General features: G+C 42.1%; 1 protein-coding gene across 1 annotated transcript; it reads right to left on the reverse strand.

Annotated features, from left to right (window-relative positions):
* Nucleotides 1-94: 94 nt before the first annotated feature.
* Nucleotides 95-18,183, reverse strand: sacs2 (sacsin molecular chaperone 2). The gene is made up of 8 exons (XM_080478461.1): nt 18,056-18,183; nt 14,843-14,894; nt 14,226-14,310; nt 13,596-13,707; nt 13,124-13,270; nt 11,578-13,009; nt 11,150-11,238; nt 95-11,031 (listed from the first exon to the last, which is right to left on the reverse strand). The coding sequence occupies exons 1-8, from the start codon at nt 18,156-18,158 to the stop codon at nt 119-121; spliced, it is 12,933 nt and encodes a 4,310-aa protein (XP_080334587.1). The 5' UTR covers nt 18,159-18,183; the 3' UTR covers nt 95-118.
* Nucleotides 18,184-18,508: the final 325 nt, after the last annotated feature.

The following is an 18,508-nucleotide window of genomic DNA, read 5'->3' on the forward strand; positions in this document are numbered from 1 at the left end:
CTGTAATTATTAAGAGCTGAAACAAGCTCTCCACCTTTATAGACAAGTTTTTCTCATGTTTGCTCTATTTGACGTCACACTTTGCGTCTTCCAGTGTAACGAGGCGGATGTCACTGTTTCACTTTAATTCACAATACGCCTCCACTTTATCCAGCAGCTCGGACGCCTCGTGCAGCGCGGGAATTTCGTTCTCTGGTCTGCATTGCGTGTTGGGAATGTGAGGATACGAGTGACAGTTCGGATATTGAGTCTTTTTGGGGTCCACTCCCAGAGATTTCAGACTTTCCACAATCTGAGGCAGATCTCTCAGCTGGGGATTGAAACGGGAAACTTGTGCAGCCATGGCAGTGATGGAGCTGTTCGTGTGGCCTCGGCCGTTTCGTTTATACTCTGCGGCTGTGAGCGACTTCTCCACCGCCTGATGGACCTTAAACAGACACCACTCTGTGCTTCCTGTGTCGGTGTCATTGTGCGCTGCGTTGAGATCGCAGCGAGCCTGTTTACACCAGCGCTGGGCCTCCTCTTTGTTGGGTCGGGGCACGTTTCTGTTACCGGTCCAATAGTGGTAGAAATGGAAGCCTCGCGAGAATCTCTCTCGATTGCTTCTGTGGTGTCTGGCCTCCTGGTTCCACTGCTGGTAGAAGTTTGAGAAATCCGAGTTTCCTCTTGAATAGGACGGGCCTGAGGTGTCACGTCCCGCTTTACCAGTGGTGAGCTCCTGAATCCGTTGTAGCAAATACTTGAAGGCCTCCGTGGTGAGAAATTCACTGTCAGGATTTTTGTCAGGATGCCATCGAAGGTAGAGTCTTTTGATGGCTTTTTCCTTCTCTGCCTCAGGGAGAGCCCAAATTTCTGCCAAACATTTGTCAATTTCCCTTTTGGCTTCCTCGAGAGAAGTCGGCAAAGGACGTGTTGATTGTGGAGAAGAATGTGGCACAACACCTGCTCGTGGCACCAGATTCATGCAAGACACTCCTGCAGAAGCCTTTGCTTCTGCTTTTACTTTCTTTTCTCGTTTGAACTGATAAAGGTCGAGGCAGCTGACCGCTATTGGCTCATCTTCTCCAATATTTATGTTGTATCTCTTTGAAAGTTGCCCTGAGTGTCCAGGAAGTTCCTCCACAATAACTGCATAAACATAACTGCCATTTATGCTGTAGCCAACAAACTCCCCTTCTTCAAAGTTGTTGAGCATGTCCATGTCCAAGGAATGATGCCATTCTTCTGGGATGTCTGTTCCTGGGTCTGGTGGATCGAGACAGATGCTTTCAGCTTCCGTGCTGTCATGAATCTCGTGCTTAGCCAGAGTTTTCTTAACATCTTCCAGGTCATCACACATCAAGAGTTGTCCTAGAACTGGAAGGTGAAATGGTGCAATGTTGTTTCCTAGAAGACTATTGATCTCCTTCGTCAATGTCATATTGACTTCGTTCACTACCTTAGGAGTCAAGTCATCATTGTGTCTCAAGTAAAAGATGCAACCTTTCGTTTGTCCCCTCTTCACAAATACTTCAGTTTTACTGGCAGTTTGGTCCAATTCCTCTTCGCCCAGCCACAGCTTGGTTTCCAGGGTTTTGCAACAGACAATTTGAATACTGCCAAATGTTTTATCACACATGTCAGTAGCTACTTCTTGTGTTATCTTGCCCTGGGATTGCTGTCTGATTAGACATATCAGTCCATATTTAAACTCTCCAGAGGAGAGGTGTCTCTCGAACCATCCACCAAACTCACAACCATCTCCAACCTCGCAAAGCTCCAGGAGTTCCTCCTCTGCTTTTTCCTCTGTGAAGCCAGACAGCATGTTAGGCTGCAACTCTGCAGGCAACGATTGCAGCAGCTGATGGTGCTCATATGTGTCATTTCCCAAACGGCATTTGCTGAGTTTTTCAAGCAACAGAATCTTGTTTTCCAGTGCGTCTTCAAGTCTTTTTGTCTCAAAGGCTGTGTCGTTGTAGAAGAGTGTGGATGATTGGTATAATTTGCCATCTACTGCAGGAAGATATAAAATCTTCACCTCATCAAGGAGGGCTTGACTGCCTTCATTTTGGATTGACTTGAACAGCTGCTCAACAGCTCTTTTGACCGTTTTTTGTTGGTTTGGGTGGAGTTGTGATTTGTCACAGGAGTCAGCATGAATTTCTGCCAAGACATTACAGTACTGCACGACAGTGGCTTGGTCCTCCACACCAATTTTCCTGAAGAACGCGTCAAACTTGACATCTTGTGGAGGAATTCTGTACAAATACGGCCTGAACTCAACGTCATTATGGAGCGAATGACAAACTGCATTTGCTTTGCGAAGCTCTGTGTCTTTTTCGACCAAAACCAGGGGAATACCGGCTACCTGCTGTTCTTCAAACCCATTTGCTTGCAGGTGGGCATATGAACTCCGAAACACATTAGCACGGGTTTTGATTAGCTGGTCAGTGTTACACCCTGACTGACAGATGTTTCTCATGTTCGTGGTCACACAGTCTGAAGGTGGCTCCATGTGAGCTCCAACTTTCTCCATCATCTCCTTGAGCTTGTGTGACATATGTACCCTCACTTCTATAATTGGCATTGAAGTCCAGATCAGGTCTTGATGTGTAGGATTGTTAAAAATCAGAGATCCTCTGATTTGAACGGGTGTTTTCGTTGATGCAAATGGTGAGTGATAGTCTAGCAGTTCTGGTCGAATCTTCTTCGGAAAAATGAACTTGATGCCAGCTAGACTCCCCAGCAAACCTTGGTATTCTTTTTCTGTCACATTTGTCAAGGCTTCATTCAACAGTAATGACGATTTGTCTTTCAACTCCTCAAAATTACTGTGTCCTTTTGTGTCGGATTCCAACTGGTGAGCAAAATTGATAAAGTCATCCTTTGACACAACATGCTTCATTCCAAGGTTTCTGATCAGATCTTTTGCAGGGCATAGTTTATATGGATCTTGGTCACACAGCTCATCCCAAAAGCTTATTGGGACAAATTTCTCACTGGACAACATTGTCTCGTAGAGTGGCACACTGTCATCAAAGTAGTAGGAGGCTGTCTCCAATCTACCCTGAGAACTGCGAATAAGTCTCACATTCTTCAGTGAAGGGAGGACTTTTTCCTTATGCTCACCTGAATCCAAATGCAGTGCCAGCAACAGCTTGAGGCATTGAAGAATCTGTCTCTCATTGAGTCTGTGTGCAGCAGGCAGGATGAACTTCATAAAATACTCTTCATCGCTCAGGATTTGAAGATTCAGTATCTCTGCCAAATTGGAATTTTCTGGGCTGCTTTTAAGAAAAATGCTGTTAGTGTCAGGTGGGATGAACAAATCTGGAAAGTCCAACACACGTTTGCAGTTGAGGACAAATATCTCATTCCGTCCGTCAATCCTAACTCGTGTTCCATGTGTTGTTTCAAATATTGGCAAAGATTTAAGCTTCTTCTTATACTCTTCAGTGATTTTTTTCATGGACACTCCGGACTGCAGGAAGCTTTGGAGCTCTTTCATCTCATCTTTTGAAAGGTAGGAAAACTCTGATGGGCTAATGTTGTAGATCTTGTCCAACACTGAGCTTTTGTCATTTACATCCATAAGTTCGGAACGTAAATGTGAATATACTTGAGCTCTAATCTCAGAGAAAAATTTACTGTCAAGCTTCATGAAACCAAGTTTAAAGAGGACGCTTGACATATCTCCATCCAAGGCCAAAGAAATGACACTCGACATTTCTTTCATTGTTTGAAGGAAATGTTTGTTGTCTAATCTTGGACATACAACAGGAACAATGCAGCCGTCACTGAGGAGCTTTCTCACGTCACTTAAAGTCAGACCGTCCTTGTCATCACTCCTTTTCTCAGGTTTGAGTTCACTTATGAGGAACATCCAAAGATTTTTCAGCCAATTCAACATCTCCTGATTTGGGACATGAAGGCCGCTGCGTGGATCAACTTCACACTCCCGAAGAAAATACTCAATAAGTGGCTGGATGTACTGCACAGCATGGGGAACTGTCAGTTTTGTGACGAGGTTTAAAGTCTGCAGGAGCTGAATGTGATTACTGTTGGTTTCATAATCTGCAAATTGGTCCTTGTAGTTGAAAAAAACGGTTCCATATCTTGATATTATCTTAGGAGAGTTGGAGTTGAACACTCTCAAAACTTTATCTGACGTGAGAAGAAGTGGAAGACCATCAAGCAATGTGGAATGTTCCTTGATGTCCGTTTTCATGCGTTGAAAGTCCGTCAGACAAAAACTCAACAGTTCCGAGCATCTTTCATCATCTTTGACCAGAGTGGCAGTTATGGGCAAGGGCAAACCCTCGTCTGTTTGGGTGGGATCATTGAGGGGTCTTGTTTTGAGGAAGTTTCGCACAGTGTTGGGGCAGACCGTTTTCACGTCGACACCAGCAGATTTGAAACTGGCCCAAATCATGGCCATACGTGGAGAATTAGGAACCAGTTTCATTCCAAGATCTTCCAAGATGGGATTAATCTTATCACTTGCTTCATGTGTCAGATAAAGCGCTTTGGTTGATTCTGTTTCACTGATGTCGCACCATTCAAAGGAGCAGTATGTAAGTTGTATGCCTCCTACTCTCCTCATTGAGGTCCTCATCACTGGGATCACATCAAGTCTTTTGTCGGTAATTGCTCTGTAAACCTCATGTATCATTTCATGCCAATCCTTGCCCACATTCTTGGACACAGTGGGCCAAAAGCACAGGTAAGAGCTGAAACGCAACTCAGCTTTTCCGAGAAGCACCTTCTCACCTGGAATGCTTAATCTGATGTGATGCAGGAGATCTGCATACAGTGGGGCAATGACGTCTTGTTTCAAAGTCTCATTCCAGTTAGTTTTCACACTTTGGCCATCTTCTTTCCACAGGTTTCTCCTCGCAGCGTCCACCTCAAAGTTTCCATTGATATGCACCGGCAATCCAGTTTGCCCTGGCAAGGGAAGTGTACAAAATGATTGTCCACTGAATTCTTTGGTCAGGAGTTGTGGTGATTTTAATCCCACACGTGCTGCCAATGCTGCTTGGGGGAGTTTGTCTGGCAGCTTCACTTTTTTGGCATCTTTGAATGAGCCAAACTGTTCTGCAACAATCCAGGTACTCTTTCTTTTATCTGACGTGGAAATCACAGTTTTATAAAAAGCTTTGCGTGGGGCTACGGGGCCATCCTGTTGCAGTGCCTGTTGTAGATGTTTTGCAAAAGCCTCTTTTTCTGCTTTGTTTTCCTTTGTCACTGTTTTCTCAACCACATGTAGGGTTTCAAGTTTTCCTGAATGATCATTGATTTGATGCACTTTTATTTTGCGAATGTTTTTCAGAAAGAGAATGAGACCTTCTGGGTCCTCAGATAAAGCAGAACATAGCTCGTCCATGTCTCTCTCAGTCACTCCCTGTGTTGATATTTTGGAGCTGTTCGCATTTGTCCCCATCCTCAAAGGCAATCTGAACATGGTACCATCTTGAAGAGGAAACTTGTCTGGAAGAAAGGAATTGTAGACATCAATATACATGCTCTTGAAAGTGTCAGGGAGGTGATAACCAACACCAGATTGCGGTTTGCCTGAATGGCTTTCTATGTATTTTTGATTGGGATCAGAAATGCAAAGCTTCTTGTCTCCGGTGAGAATTGAAGGGCAGTCAGTAAGATGGTAAACAGAGTTAAATCCAACTCCATATTTTCCTGTTTTGCCTGCTGAGTTTTGTTTTCCTCCTTCTCCCAGCTGTTGAATGCCATGCAGGTCTGCATCAGTGAACACTCGGTTGTTAAAAACACACAGTGCTGGGCCCTGCAGTGAGTTCCACTTCTTCCCAAAGGTTTTTTCTTTGCCATGCTGTCGTTTGTCCCAAACAAAGTTAATTTCTGTGGCCTCGGCATCATCCGCATTTTGGATGAGCTCTTTAAGGATATCCTTCTTTGATGGATATGCTGATATGATGTTTTTAATTCGAACAGTCAGTTCTTCATGTTGCTCAAACTGAAAGGCAAAGGGAGAAAAGTCCTCTGCTACATGGTGTTGCAGAGTATGATGCCTTGTTGTTTTGATTCTGAAGTGGCGAGCCACAACACGTGAGATTTTCTCATGACATAATGTCACCCCTGAATTAACAGGCATCCATTGACTGTCATTGAAACACAGCTCACTTGCATGTTGTAAAACCCCCTGTTCATTGGGTATCAGGCAATCACAGGTTGGTTGTTCTTTGGTGCTTTGGATTGTGTTTAAGACTGTGAGGCAAATTGATAAATCACTATCTGGGAGCCTGTTGTTTCCATGTCGGACGTGCAACTTCTGTACAACAGTTAGGTACTGATCAATTGTGAATGTTTTTTTCATGCCTACACTTTCCCAGAGTTTTTTAAAGCTAGCGAATGCTGGTGGCAACACGTGAAGGTACGGTCTTGCTTCAAATTGTTCATTTTCAGCTACACAGGTGACATCTACAAATGTATCCCCGATGAGGACGAATGGGAATGAATTTGCCCACTCTGAAATGAAAGAAGACTCTTCAAAACAATCCTCAAGCCACTGATTGAGAAACTTGTAGCACTCGGATGCTATTTTGTGAAGCATAGACCTGTCAGTTGATTTTGACTGCTTACTTGCTTCTTGCACCTGCTGAAGAACAGTGTCCAACTCTGGAAGGCTGTGAACTCCTAACATTTGCAGAACTGGATCAGTGTTGTGTATTTTCAGGTTGGAATGATCAAGGACAGGCTGGGTCATGTTAACAAGCAGTGTACACTTGTCACTGAATACATCAGTGGGCCTTCTCAGTTTTATGTTCTTTCCCTTTTTTGTATCACTAGGGGAAAAGGCTGGCAGAAAGGCAGTTCTCTTCAGTGTTTCCCAGTGAGGAGAGCCTTCGTCACCCATGTGATTCTTCATTTGCCCAAGAAGACATTTCAAATGCACATATGCCTTGTTACGGTTAACACTCCAGGTTGCAGCAACTGTGCCTGCTTTCTCTGCAATGTCTTCCATTGGGAGCTTATCACTTGCCATTCCAAGTGCCATTAAGCGTTGAATCCTTTCAGGAGAGCCAAAATCCTTTTTGGTACCACCAAGCAAGCGGCCTTCGTGCTGTTCAAATAAACAGGACACCCTTCCTGATGGATTCACAAGTTTAGTGATGTACTGGAGCCGTCCGTCTGTTGTGGGTATGCATGGATACTGAAGGAGCAAACTGTCCATTCCCTTGATGTGAAGATCAATTGCATGCAAAACAAGAGTATCTCTGCTTTTTTGGTCCATGGCACTGAGGTTATTAAACACAACTTCTCGGTAAAACTTTTCCCAGTTCCACGTCCTGTCTTGCAAAACCTTTTCAAGGCCAGCCTGTTTGAATGTATTTCTCAACCATGGTGGAAGAGGAACAACATAGTTGGGAGCTTTCACAAATTTCTTGCACATCTCTGCTGCAAGTGCCCTGATCTTCTCATTCTTTTCAATGTTCTCGTGTAGAAATATGGCATTGTTCACTGAGCACCAATGTTCTCCATCACTGAAGAGCTCTGGACTATCTGTGTTCTGGGACAGGGTGATGTAAAATGCATCAACCAATGGCTTAAAGGTTCCACTCACTTTCTCTCTATCAGGCCAGAAGTCATAGTACTGGTAGGTCTCAAGCTGTTTATTTTCAGACATTTTCTTCAATGCCAAGAGTGTAGTAACATATGCCGTCACTACAGGATCCTGAAGGAGAGCTTTGTTCCAGTCATTCTTCACTCCACTTCCCCACAGGCTTTTCCTGTTGCTTGTCACAGCAAATGTTCCATTCACATTGACAGGGAGTCCTGTTTCAATCTGAAGAGGAAGGAAGCAAAATGCCTGTCCAATAAGCTTTGTTTGCAATGGCGACAGTTTTCCTGTTTCAGCATTCTTTTGCAAGGGCACAGCAATTCCCCCAATGGGCAAAGAGAACTTGGCTTGTTGGTTGTTTTCTTGAAGGGCCATTTTTAAGGCCTGCTTTGTCCCAAAGCAGTTGTACGAGAGCCACGACTGGACTTCAGTTTTGCCTGACTTCTCAGTGGTTATCTGCACTTCTCTGATTGAACAGCAGTCGATTACCTCTTGGCACTTAGGATCCTGTTTGATCAGTAGTTTCTCAGCTTGACTCTGCCTTGACGCATTGTTTTCATCAGGAACCCTTATTGCACTCACAGTAGTTTTGGAAACAGTGAAGAGGGTTTCTATTTCATCATCTCTTGGTGGAGTTGAAGCACAGTTTGAGATATTTTGCAGGGACAGTGTATCAATCTTCTTCAGAAAAAGCAGGTGAGTTTGTGAATTCCTGGTAAAGTGCTTATGAAAAGTGATGATGTCGTGTTTCTGATACACCTTCCTGCTAATTTCTGACTTCTGAGCCTCCTCTTCACTTCTGAAAGGCAGTTTGATCAGAGTGCCTATATAAGGTTGAGGAGGACCTGACCTGGTAAAAGTACAGTCAAAAATCCGTTCATATGGTCCAAACTGACCAGGGAAGCAGTGAAGAAGTCGCTGTTGGGAAAGATTCAGTTTGATCCCAGGATTTGATTTGTGTTTGATGTGCTTCTTGAGGTGAGTGACATTTGGATCAAGTATGAGGAGAGAATTCCCACTCAGGATGGAAGGGACATCTGTCACATGATACACTGTATTGAATCCAAGACCAAACTTTCCGATTTTTTCCACATTGTTTTCCTTAGAAGCAGCGCCAACTCTGACAATATTTTCCCAATCCTCGGCAGTGAACTGCTCATTGTTAAAAGCCCAAAGGCAAGGTCCCTGACAAAGAGCCATATCAGGATCAATCAGACGATCAGGAGCGTCTTTGTGTACTCTGAAATCCACCAGGAATTTACAGGTATGTGCTCCAGCATCCTCTGCGTTTTGAATAAGCTCTTTGAAGATGTCACTTTCCTCATCGTACTCTTTCAGGATGTTTTTAATCCTCGTCGTGATGGGTTCTGATTGTCCACACTGTTCGATTCCCACTAGCTCTGGGTCAAGGATGTGAGTGCTGAGAAGTGGAATGTTCAGCCATTCGGCTGTTGCTTTAGGAATTTCATTGTGTAGGACATAGATTTCCTCTTGGATATACTCAAGTTCTTTCAGCCCATTTTTGCTTATGTCACAGAAGACTGCTTTTGATCGTGGTTTAAGGGTAAATTGTTCATCCTCAATGATGACTGGCACTGGGATGTCTTCATCAACTGTCTTCTTGTTTCTCCAAAGCCAGTTCAGAATTTCTATTGACACTTTCACCTCAGACAAAGTGGCAGATGGCTGCTGGCTTGCTTCAATGGTTTGTTGGATAGAACAAAGGATGCAACAGATTTCATCAGTCGATAGTAAGTTTTTCAGGCCAAAATGCAACAGCAACTTCTTGAATGGCAAATATTCACTTGGCACCTTGCTGATGTAAGAGCTGAGATCCAGATTGGGCGGGTACTCAAGTACCAGTTCCTGTGGGGACACAAACTTATTGTGGTTCCACAGCCATTGGGTCTCCTTGTTCATCAATGTTGCAAATACGGGAAGATTATCTTGCATGTGTTTGTAAATGCTAAGCAACTGCCTTTTAAAATCCACGTCCATATTAAGATCAGACATTTTTTGTGCCTGTTGTTTCAAGACTAACAAGTTCTGCATCACTTTTTCAGGAGGAGGTTGGGATTTGAGACCAAGTTTGATGTTTACTCTGTCACTGAGGTTTCCCACCAGGGGCATTGCATATCCAACAATGTCCTTGAATATGGAGTGTCTTATTTCTTCAGGGCAGAACACCCTTTTGTCAACAGGAGAATGATCACATGGGACCCATTTTAGGATTTTGAGACAACGAAGCTGCTCGTCAGAAAACCTTGACAGCAGATCAGTGGAATCCAACATTTTCAAGAGAACGTAAGCTCTTTTCAGGGCTTCTGCATGAGAGTCGACACTCAGTCTGTCAATTAACCGTGTGGCATGCAGAAAATGTTCTGGTGACACATCTTTTTCTTTATTTAGTAATCCTAGCGAAATCAAGCTTTCCCACATCTGGGGTGTCTGAGTGAAAGTATGTGGGGGGAAGTAGTCCGACTCAAAAATTACTTTAAAGGTTTCAACTCTGGCATCGAAAAAGCTTGATGTCTTCTTCAGCTCTCCGTTTGCTTCAATGAACCTCAAGTCCTTACATCTGCATTTCAAGGCCTTGTTTTGAAAAAGAATGATGTTGCCATGCTGTAAAATCCAGGTCATTATCTTCTCAGTGTCTCTGTTGCTACAAGACTTCTTCTCAATACAGCCAACAAGAACACTGGCTGCTGCAACCATGTCCAAGACATTAACTTTGAGGAGCTGTAACAGTCTCCGATCAACTTCAGTGGCACAAAGGATGAATGAATCGAGCACTGGAAGATCTGGTGGTAGTGTTAGTTCAGAAAGTTGAAGCACAGCTTGCTTTGACTGGGCTGCCACATATTTCCCGTTCACAGTTCGAAACACAGGCAACTTTGAGAACCAATCTTTCTCTTTGTTTGAAAGAGACTCCAAATGGGATAGATAATCTTTCAGCTGTTCTCGAGCTGCTTGAGGCACTGCTTCAAGTTCCCTGATAAGACGCTGACAATCCAGATTCATCAAGACCTTCATGACACTCTTTGGCGTTGGACACAGTACGTAGGAGTCAAGGTCTTCATGCTTGAGCCAGTCATTTCCTCTCACCACTGTCCCACCAACTTTTTCCACCAGCTGAGCTATTGAATCCGGCAAGCTACTGTGCTTACTTTTCAGAAAAATCAGAGTTGCATTGCCTTGAAGTTTTGCTATGGGTACAGGGCCACTGCCTGGTAGTGGACTGATGGGTATTAGTGGTATTTCAGTGAAACGACTTAACTCAGTGAAGTGAGAGTTGAGAAACGCCCAGAACTTGTGGAGCCAATCCAGCGGTGGATGCTGACTGCTGCCAATGTCCAACACAACGAGCTTCGCATTAGCTTGCTTCCAGTCTTCTGGCAAAAACCTTCTTGTATATTCAGCAACATCATTTTCATCAATGCTGATGACCCTGAATAAATCTGGAAAGAAGTTGTGAAAGACAAAAACAAACAAACTCAAATGTATGTTTGCAAAGTGACAAAACCTGAGACGCAAATATCAATTAAAATGACTCTAATCTATGAAATTACAACGCACTTTGTCTGGCCACATCTGTCAGACTGGCTCTGCACGCTGGTCTCAGATCTTCTGGGATGAAGAGGTGTTTGCAGTATGGCAGCAAGTCTCTGCACAAAAGAGTTTGTTCATTGTATCAATAAATGATCCACCAAAAGATTTCAAGGCATATGCATCAAATTGCAGATATAGCTTTTAAAATCATATAGATTTACTGCCAATCACAGACACCATTGTTTGCTTTGATATTGTTTCATTAGCAAAAAGCATTACTATAACTAGAAGTCAGCAGTGGCTGGCCAATAGAGGTTGCCAAGGCACCCTCTATTAAGTTAACATGGCCTGATATTGAAGAATAATCAAGAGCTTCATTTAAGAAATATACCAAAACCTGCTACTGCTAGAAATACAGATTATATTATACAAAATCAAGAAAAAGAAAATTGCACCTTGGAAATGTGTCGCTGTCAATTAAAGCTGTGTCCTCCTCTCTGTTGGTGAAGTATCTGAATGAACCATCACCGACTGGAAGCAGCTGAAGACCCTGAAGGTCTTCGTATTTTCCATCCCCCAAAATGTATTCCAACAGGTACAGTTTGTCTTCTTTCTCAATGTTTTGCACATCATTGCAGAGGAGAATGTTCCTGATGAAAGCTGGAGTCACTTGTGTTAGTGCTGCAACATGCGGGTGTGCCTTATTGATTGCCTTTTCAACACTCGCTGGTAATGTGACAAGATGCTCTCCGAAGGAAACCAAAGTCTTCTTGATGGCAGACAATATGGCGGGACTTGTTGGGCCATTGCAGGGGAGCACAGCTTCTGATGGAGTGATGAATTGTCTCTCATCTTCAGCAAGAGAGAGAACAGCGACATTCTGTATGAACAAGTGATGGAAAACATCCAGAGCGAGGGCATACCATTTGTCCTTGTGCTGTACCTGGCCAATATCAGGCCACAAATCATATACAGTGGAGACAGGGAGAGTAGATTCTTTGGCAAGTTTGATGGCGTCTTGAATGATCGTGACGTATGCGGATGGAAGTACTTCTTTCATTAGCAGGTTATTCCACAAAGCATGTTCGTCATGTCTTTGGTCTTCTTCTTGCCACTTTATGTGTCTTCTGTTGTCAGTGAGGCCAAAGCATGCGTTGACATAAACTGGGAGCCCTGTCTTGTTGGCTTCATTGTTTGGAAGAGGGAGGAAACAGCTCAGTCTACTCTCACTGCACTCTCTCCTGTCACCACAAGGGAAAGCCAAATCAACTCGAGGGAAAAAGCTTAACTTCTTTGCAAGGAGATCCAGCTCTTCCAAACTGCCCTCTTTCATGGTGCATGTTGTCACAAGCCACTTTTTTTCTTGGCGGTCGTCTGAATTGAAGGATATCAGTTTGAACCTCGTCAAACTTTCCATCGATGATTCGGCATCTGACTCCAAGGTGACCTCAGTTGGAACTGAGCAGTTGACTTCAAGTCTGGTGTTAACAATGCCGTCCATGTCAATGTGTATCAAAGACACGGAGGTCACGGTTTTCAAGAAGAGGAGGCTTAAGTCTGCATCTGCAATAAAGCTATCGAAGAGTTCAGCCACTTTATCAGAATCATAAAGATTATCTGAAATTTCGGATTTCTCATGGCGTAAGGGGAACCTAAAAAGTGTCCCGTCAAAGTGCTGATCCTTCATGACAACGTTCGACCAGTTCTGTCCACTTACAAGAGAAACTATGTCTCGAAAGGGTTGGAACTGATCATGCAGAGTCATCAGAGTTTCTTGGTCTTCAGTGTTGTCCAAAGACCACTGACAGCCTCCAACTCTCTCTCCAAATATTTTTTCTTGGGGATCCATCAAACCAAGGTGTCCTGAACTGAATATGCCCGGAACATCTGTGAAAGAAGTTCAGCAGATCCATTTTACCATGTTGTTTTTTTATACTACGTATGTTCACGAATAATAGAACTTGCACTTAAGTCTTTTATGCCCTTCTTTAAACAATGTACCTGTTGTGTGGTAGACAGAGTTGAAGCCGATTCCAAACCTCCCCACTGTGTTTGGGTCGTCGCGTTTGATGCTCCTTCCCGCCAATTGAATTCCTCTCCAGTCGTCATCACTGAATGCGGCATCGTTGTACGCATAGAGAGCAGGCCCTTCGCAAGAACAAAACATTGCAAAGGCAAAGTCTGTGTTCATTTACTCACTCATACTGAAGTCTGCAGAGGAAATTGACCATCTTTAACTTAGCACAAGACAATAGTTACATAAACTGCGAAGGAAAAACTGCACAAGGAATTTAATAAAATAAGAGCTATGGTTTATGTTTTTAACTTTATGAATCTCTAGTTATATATATATGTGTGTGTGTGTGTGTGTGTGTGTGTGTGTGTGTGTGTGTGTGTGTGTGTGTGTGTGTGTGTGTGTGTGTGTAAAAAAAGGAAAAATAGTTGAATGCGTGGCCATGGTTGTTTACTAAACCTTGGTATTTTCGTAGTTCGTCTGTCCAAAGGCTCTCAGTCCCATAACTTCTTTCATCATGGACGAAAACCACTTTTGTGGCTTGAGCATCATCCGCATTTTGAAGGAGCTCCTACAAACAAAGAAAAGCAATAACCATCAGCAAACCTTGGATCAGACGTCGGCAGGCACAGTCGTCATGAAGAGAAACCTGACAGGGAGCTTTATCTCTGGAGAAAGGTGTTGCTCGGAGGGCTCCCCTGTGAAGCAGCATGTACAGTAACAAACTCTGAGCAATCTTCCTGCTAATTGATTACAGCTCATATTACCAGACCATATACCATTTGCTCTCGCCGACTTGCTGTTTCAGTCAGCTAAACACGCCTCATCCCAGGGTCACCATGTATAATACATGTATTTAAGCTTTATGCCGTCCTCAAATATACTACCCTCTCATCTTCTTTTTGTCAAATATACATTTTGGCCACAAAGAGCTTACTGAGTTGTGACACTGTATTTACAGTTTTTACTGGCAAGAGTAAACAAAAAAAAAAAGAAAAACCTTTGGAATATTTGGAGCTCCTGAATAGCGCCTAGAGAATAAAAAAATGTTTGAATTAACACCAGAATTTGACCGAGCATAGCATTCACCTTCAAAATCTGTCCATCTGGATATCGATGTAGGATTTCTTTCAGGTAGTCGATGAATGGAGGCGCAGTGGCTCCGAAGGACGACCTAAACCGAGCAGCGGGATCAAAAAGAGAGAAATAAAGAGCTTGAATATACATCAAAACATATTGTTTAAGTTATGTTTGTCAGCTAGACAAGATTCTTCACATTGTAACGTTTTTGATTTTGTCAAGTGCAGGCTTTACGATCAGGCCCAAGAAAATAAACCACGTAAAATATAGCAGCTAATGTAATCAAAAATAGTAATTGCATATATCTAATCCTAAACAACATATATGTGTAGGATACTTCTTCACCTGACAAAAAAAAAACCCACATAAAAACGTTTATTTGGAATCATTAGAATAACGCTGGAAAGTACAGTCCTCCTCCCTGAACGTCTAAACAAGATGAGGCCTGTCACAGTGAGAATGAGCAAAACTATCGGAACTAGTTTTGCTCATCGTTTGCGAACTGTCCATAACTAACCAGGTAAACCAGTATGTTTAAGTTGGTCACAGTGGTGACAGTGGAGAGCAACTGCTAAAGGTGTGGCCTTTTGTAATATTTCAGAAATGTGGTTACAGATGCAACAAACCGAGTTTTCTTCTTCTTCTGTTTGTGACTCATCCTTCCAGATTTGGCTTCACCTGTAAAAAAAAGAAGACTCTTTGTGTCCAATATCATCAACAACAGAGAATTACACTTTTAGCTGTAAGTTCGACATCACTTCACTTGCAATTACAAAATATGTTTATAAATCTTGTTTTAACAACGTCACACCATCAGTACATGCTCGTTTATAGCACAAGATATTAAGTGTAATTAAATGGAATAAGTCCTTGCACACCCTCGCACACCCTCGCACGTTGGAACGTGGTGCAAGTGGAGGTTTGCTGCGCAACAGAGTGCGATGGAAATATGGGCAAACTACGACCTCTAAGTGTCAAAAATGTCGAATTCTGTGACTCACACAGCACTCTACAGAGATCTTGGATTTACCCTGACGGAGGTGTTCAACACAAAATTTTCACAGTTAACGCCGAATGGCCAACTTCCTGTTGCGTTAAGAGTATGGGTGTCATGACATTTTTGTGTGTCCTGACGTGCTTCATATCTCTACCAATCTCAAGGACCTTATCAGAAAGTTTGAGGCCATGGTATGTGGAAATAGAATTTCTTTAACCTCCTCTTATCAATAGATGGCGCTGTGACTGTGAATAGACATCGGCATATGGATGTATTTGGGGCAGCACTGTGATGACACACGTGAAGTTTCAGGCAGATCGCAGCATGTAGAGCAGAGTTACACGTCACTTCCTGTTTCATGGCGAGCCATCAGATAGTCATTGGAGTACCATGGCCACGCCCTTTCAGATTCTAGTTACATTTTGACATATTTTCGTCAGGAAGGCCTGTTGTATGTACTGGCCAGATTTCAGGTCTCTAGGACTTACCCCCTCGGGCCGAGGAGGATTGTGTTTCACGCATAACGCAAAGTGGCGTCCTTCCTGTTGGGTTTAGGGTATTGGTGTCAGGGACATTTTGGTGCGGCTCAGAGCGCTGCATATGTCTACCAAATTTCTTAGACATAGGTGAAACGTGTTGCCCCGTTTTAGATGTTACAAATGTGAAAACAATGTAGGGGGCGCTATGGAGCCATTTTGACAGACACGTGCGCATAGACCATACATTTTAAATTAGTTCACTACTTCTGATGTGTGTGTGACTTTTCATGAAGGGTTGAGCTCATTAAGGCCCTCCGAAATGCAGCAGTCTGTGCAGGAGATGACAGTAAAATAATAATAATAATAATAATAATAATAATAATAATAATAATAATAATAATAGAAATAATAATTCAGATAACAACAACAATAACAATAATTATAATAATAATAATATATAATATTCACGTCTTCCGTGCATTAACATCTTTCCAATCTCTACCAACATTGTCATGTAAGAATGTAAAATAATTTCACAGTTATTATCTTATTCATACTGTAGATTATTGTTACTGTTATTGTCTTTAATACTACAGATTATTTTCCTTTGCTTCTCTTTATTACCGTCCACTGCTGCTGAAACAATGCAAATAGCCCCACCGAGGGACAATTAAAGGGTTAACTTATCTTAAACATTAAAATATTGAAATGAAATATCAAAATAAAAAAGGAATGCAAAACTGATAATAAAAACAGATAAAACTGAAATTCGGACACAGTTATAAAAGAAAATCTAAAATATGTGAGTGAAATTTTAAGACGGAAATACAATCAAACTAAGCAAAAGGGCAGCGTTTCAACTTCTCTTGTGAATGTTTCTATATGTGGGATTGTCTTCAGAGCCTCAGTTTTTGTACGACTAACGGAGCCATGGATGAGAATCTGAGGGGTCTGAGCATTTTGCTCATCTGTGTTAAGGGTCCCTCTTGTGTTTATCAAGTCTGCGTCGTTGACCTGTCTGCCGCTCCCTGTTTCAGTCCTGTCTTGTCCTGTCTGTGTCTCCGTTCACTTGTTCTTCCTGTTCACCCGCCCACTGTGTCTTATCAGTGTTGATGCTTCTCATCCGGTGTCTTCCCTTGTGTATTTCAGCTCGTTTCCCCAATGTCTCTGTGCTCGATGGTCATTGTAGCCTGATCTGAGTCTGAGTCTCGGTCCACTACGATTCGTGACAATCTGCTTTAAAAAACAATAAAAAAAAACAAAACTAAAACCAGTGCAGGGACTTTACTGCAGGTCCCCTGGGGGCAGAACAATGGAGTGGTTACGGTCAAGGAAGATCAGATGTTAAAATCTAGTCCACACATGCCAAGTCAAAATCACAGTATAATTAGTCATATTGAATCATCATAATTCAGATTTGTGAGTGTCAATACAAAGATAGACATTTTCAGGTGTAACTATCAGCCACACCTGCCGACGCTGCTTTGTCGTCACACAATGCCCTTTTAGATGTATAATCATAGTTTCCTGGTTGCATTACAATTAAATGTGGTTTATTATTTAAGGACCAAGTTTGCTGCAAGAAGGGAATATTAGACTGAATGAGACTGGATCAAACTCTATGATTAATGAATACAGTAAAAACTAAAAACCTATCTTTTTAAAAAAGCCTTTTTTTTTTTTTTTTAATGTTTTATGTGTCCCTTTTAAACTTTAACAGACTTTTCTCACCCTGACCTACCTTTTCTTTTAACAATTTTTCTTTTTCTTTTCTTATTTTTTCTTTTCTATTTTTCTGTTGCACTTTGAGATTGTTTAAATGTAAAGTGCATTACAAATATAATGTATGATTATTATTACAGTAAAACCAGGTTTAAAATTAATAGTAAAGTGGTAAAACTGAATAAAAGCAATAATGATAAGATTGATAATAATAATAATAGATAATCCATCCCCAGTGAACTTCCTCTGGAAATCACTGGCTTCTCTTGGGAAGAAACCAGCAAAAAGATCTCAATGAACGCACCTCACAACTCCAAACCCATCCTAAACCGAGCATAAAGCCTAATATAATTCCACTTCATTCTCTATAATTTTAACCATATAGTCTTTTGATTCTTCTATTTCTAACTGCATTTCATTAATCAGATTTTCAAAAATACTTTAGTTTGGCTATAACAGACTAAAAACCATTTCAACTTTTCATTCCAACTTTTCAAAATGAAATGTAGATTAAAATGAGCTCAAAGAAATAAAAATCGAAAAGAAAATGTTAAAGGAGTCCTACATCAAAAAAGAGCGAGTTCATTCATGAAGGCTTGTTCATTAAAAGTCTCAGCAAGTAAAGATGTGAATCGTCCTACCTCGATCATGGTGTGATGCTCTCATAAAGTGCGACTGGACGTTATATACAGCCCTGCGCGCTGTTTCTGTAATGCGAAACTTAAGGAAAAAATTGAACCACATCAAACGTCGTCAGGCACTTTTCATCAGAAACGAAACTTAAACTTTTCCGGAAAAGAAACTAACCAGTTCAAAACCTTCATGCGCTAAAGTGGAGACGTCTGATTCATCCCTCATCGTTTGCTCGTGGATGTGAAATCCCATTAAATCACTTAATTCGGACTATAACGGGTTGCTTAATGCTTATGGACATGTGTTTTTACACAGGATTTCCTTGTTCAATAATAACACCTTATAGAAGCACCCTGGGATCCGTGCCTGTGTCCTTCGCAGGCTGCACTGTCTCTTATAGTCCTAACACGGATGATAACTGCGCCATTCTGTTCGGAAGCATCATTTCACCACTTCATTAA

The sequence above is a fragment of the Lipophrys pholis genome (assembly GCF_963383615.2).
Source record: "Lipophrys pholis genome assembly, chromosome: 13".
Taxonomy (NCBI): domain Eukaryota; kingdom Metazoa; phylum Chordata; class Actinopteri; order Blenniiformes; family Blenniidae; genus Lipophrys; species Lipophrys pholis.

Bases quoted from the DNA above. Each gene is read 5' to 3' on its own strand.
- sacs2 (XM_080478461.1), bottom strand. From the start codon at position 18,158: ATGTGGTTCAATTTTTTCCTTAAGTTTCGCATTACAGAAACAGCGCGC. The intron at 13,271-13,595 runs GTTTAGTAAACA...GTTCTTGCGAAG, and splicing joins CGAACTACGAAAATACCAAG to GGCCTGCTCTCTATGCGTAC. The intron at 11,032-11,149 runs GTGCGTTGTAAT...ACTTCTTTCCAG, and splicing joins GACAGATGTGGCCAGACAAA to ATTTATTCAGGGTCATCAGC.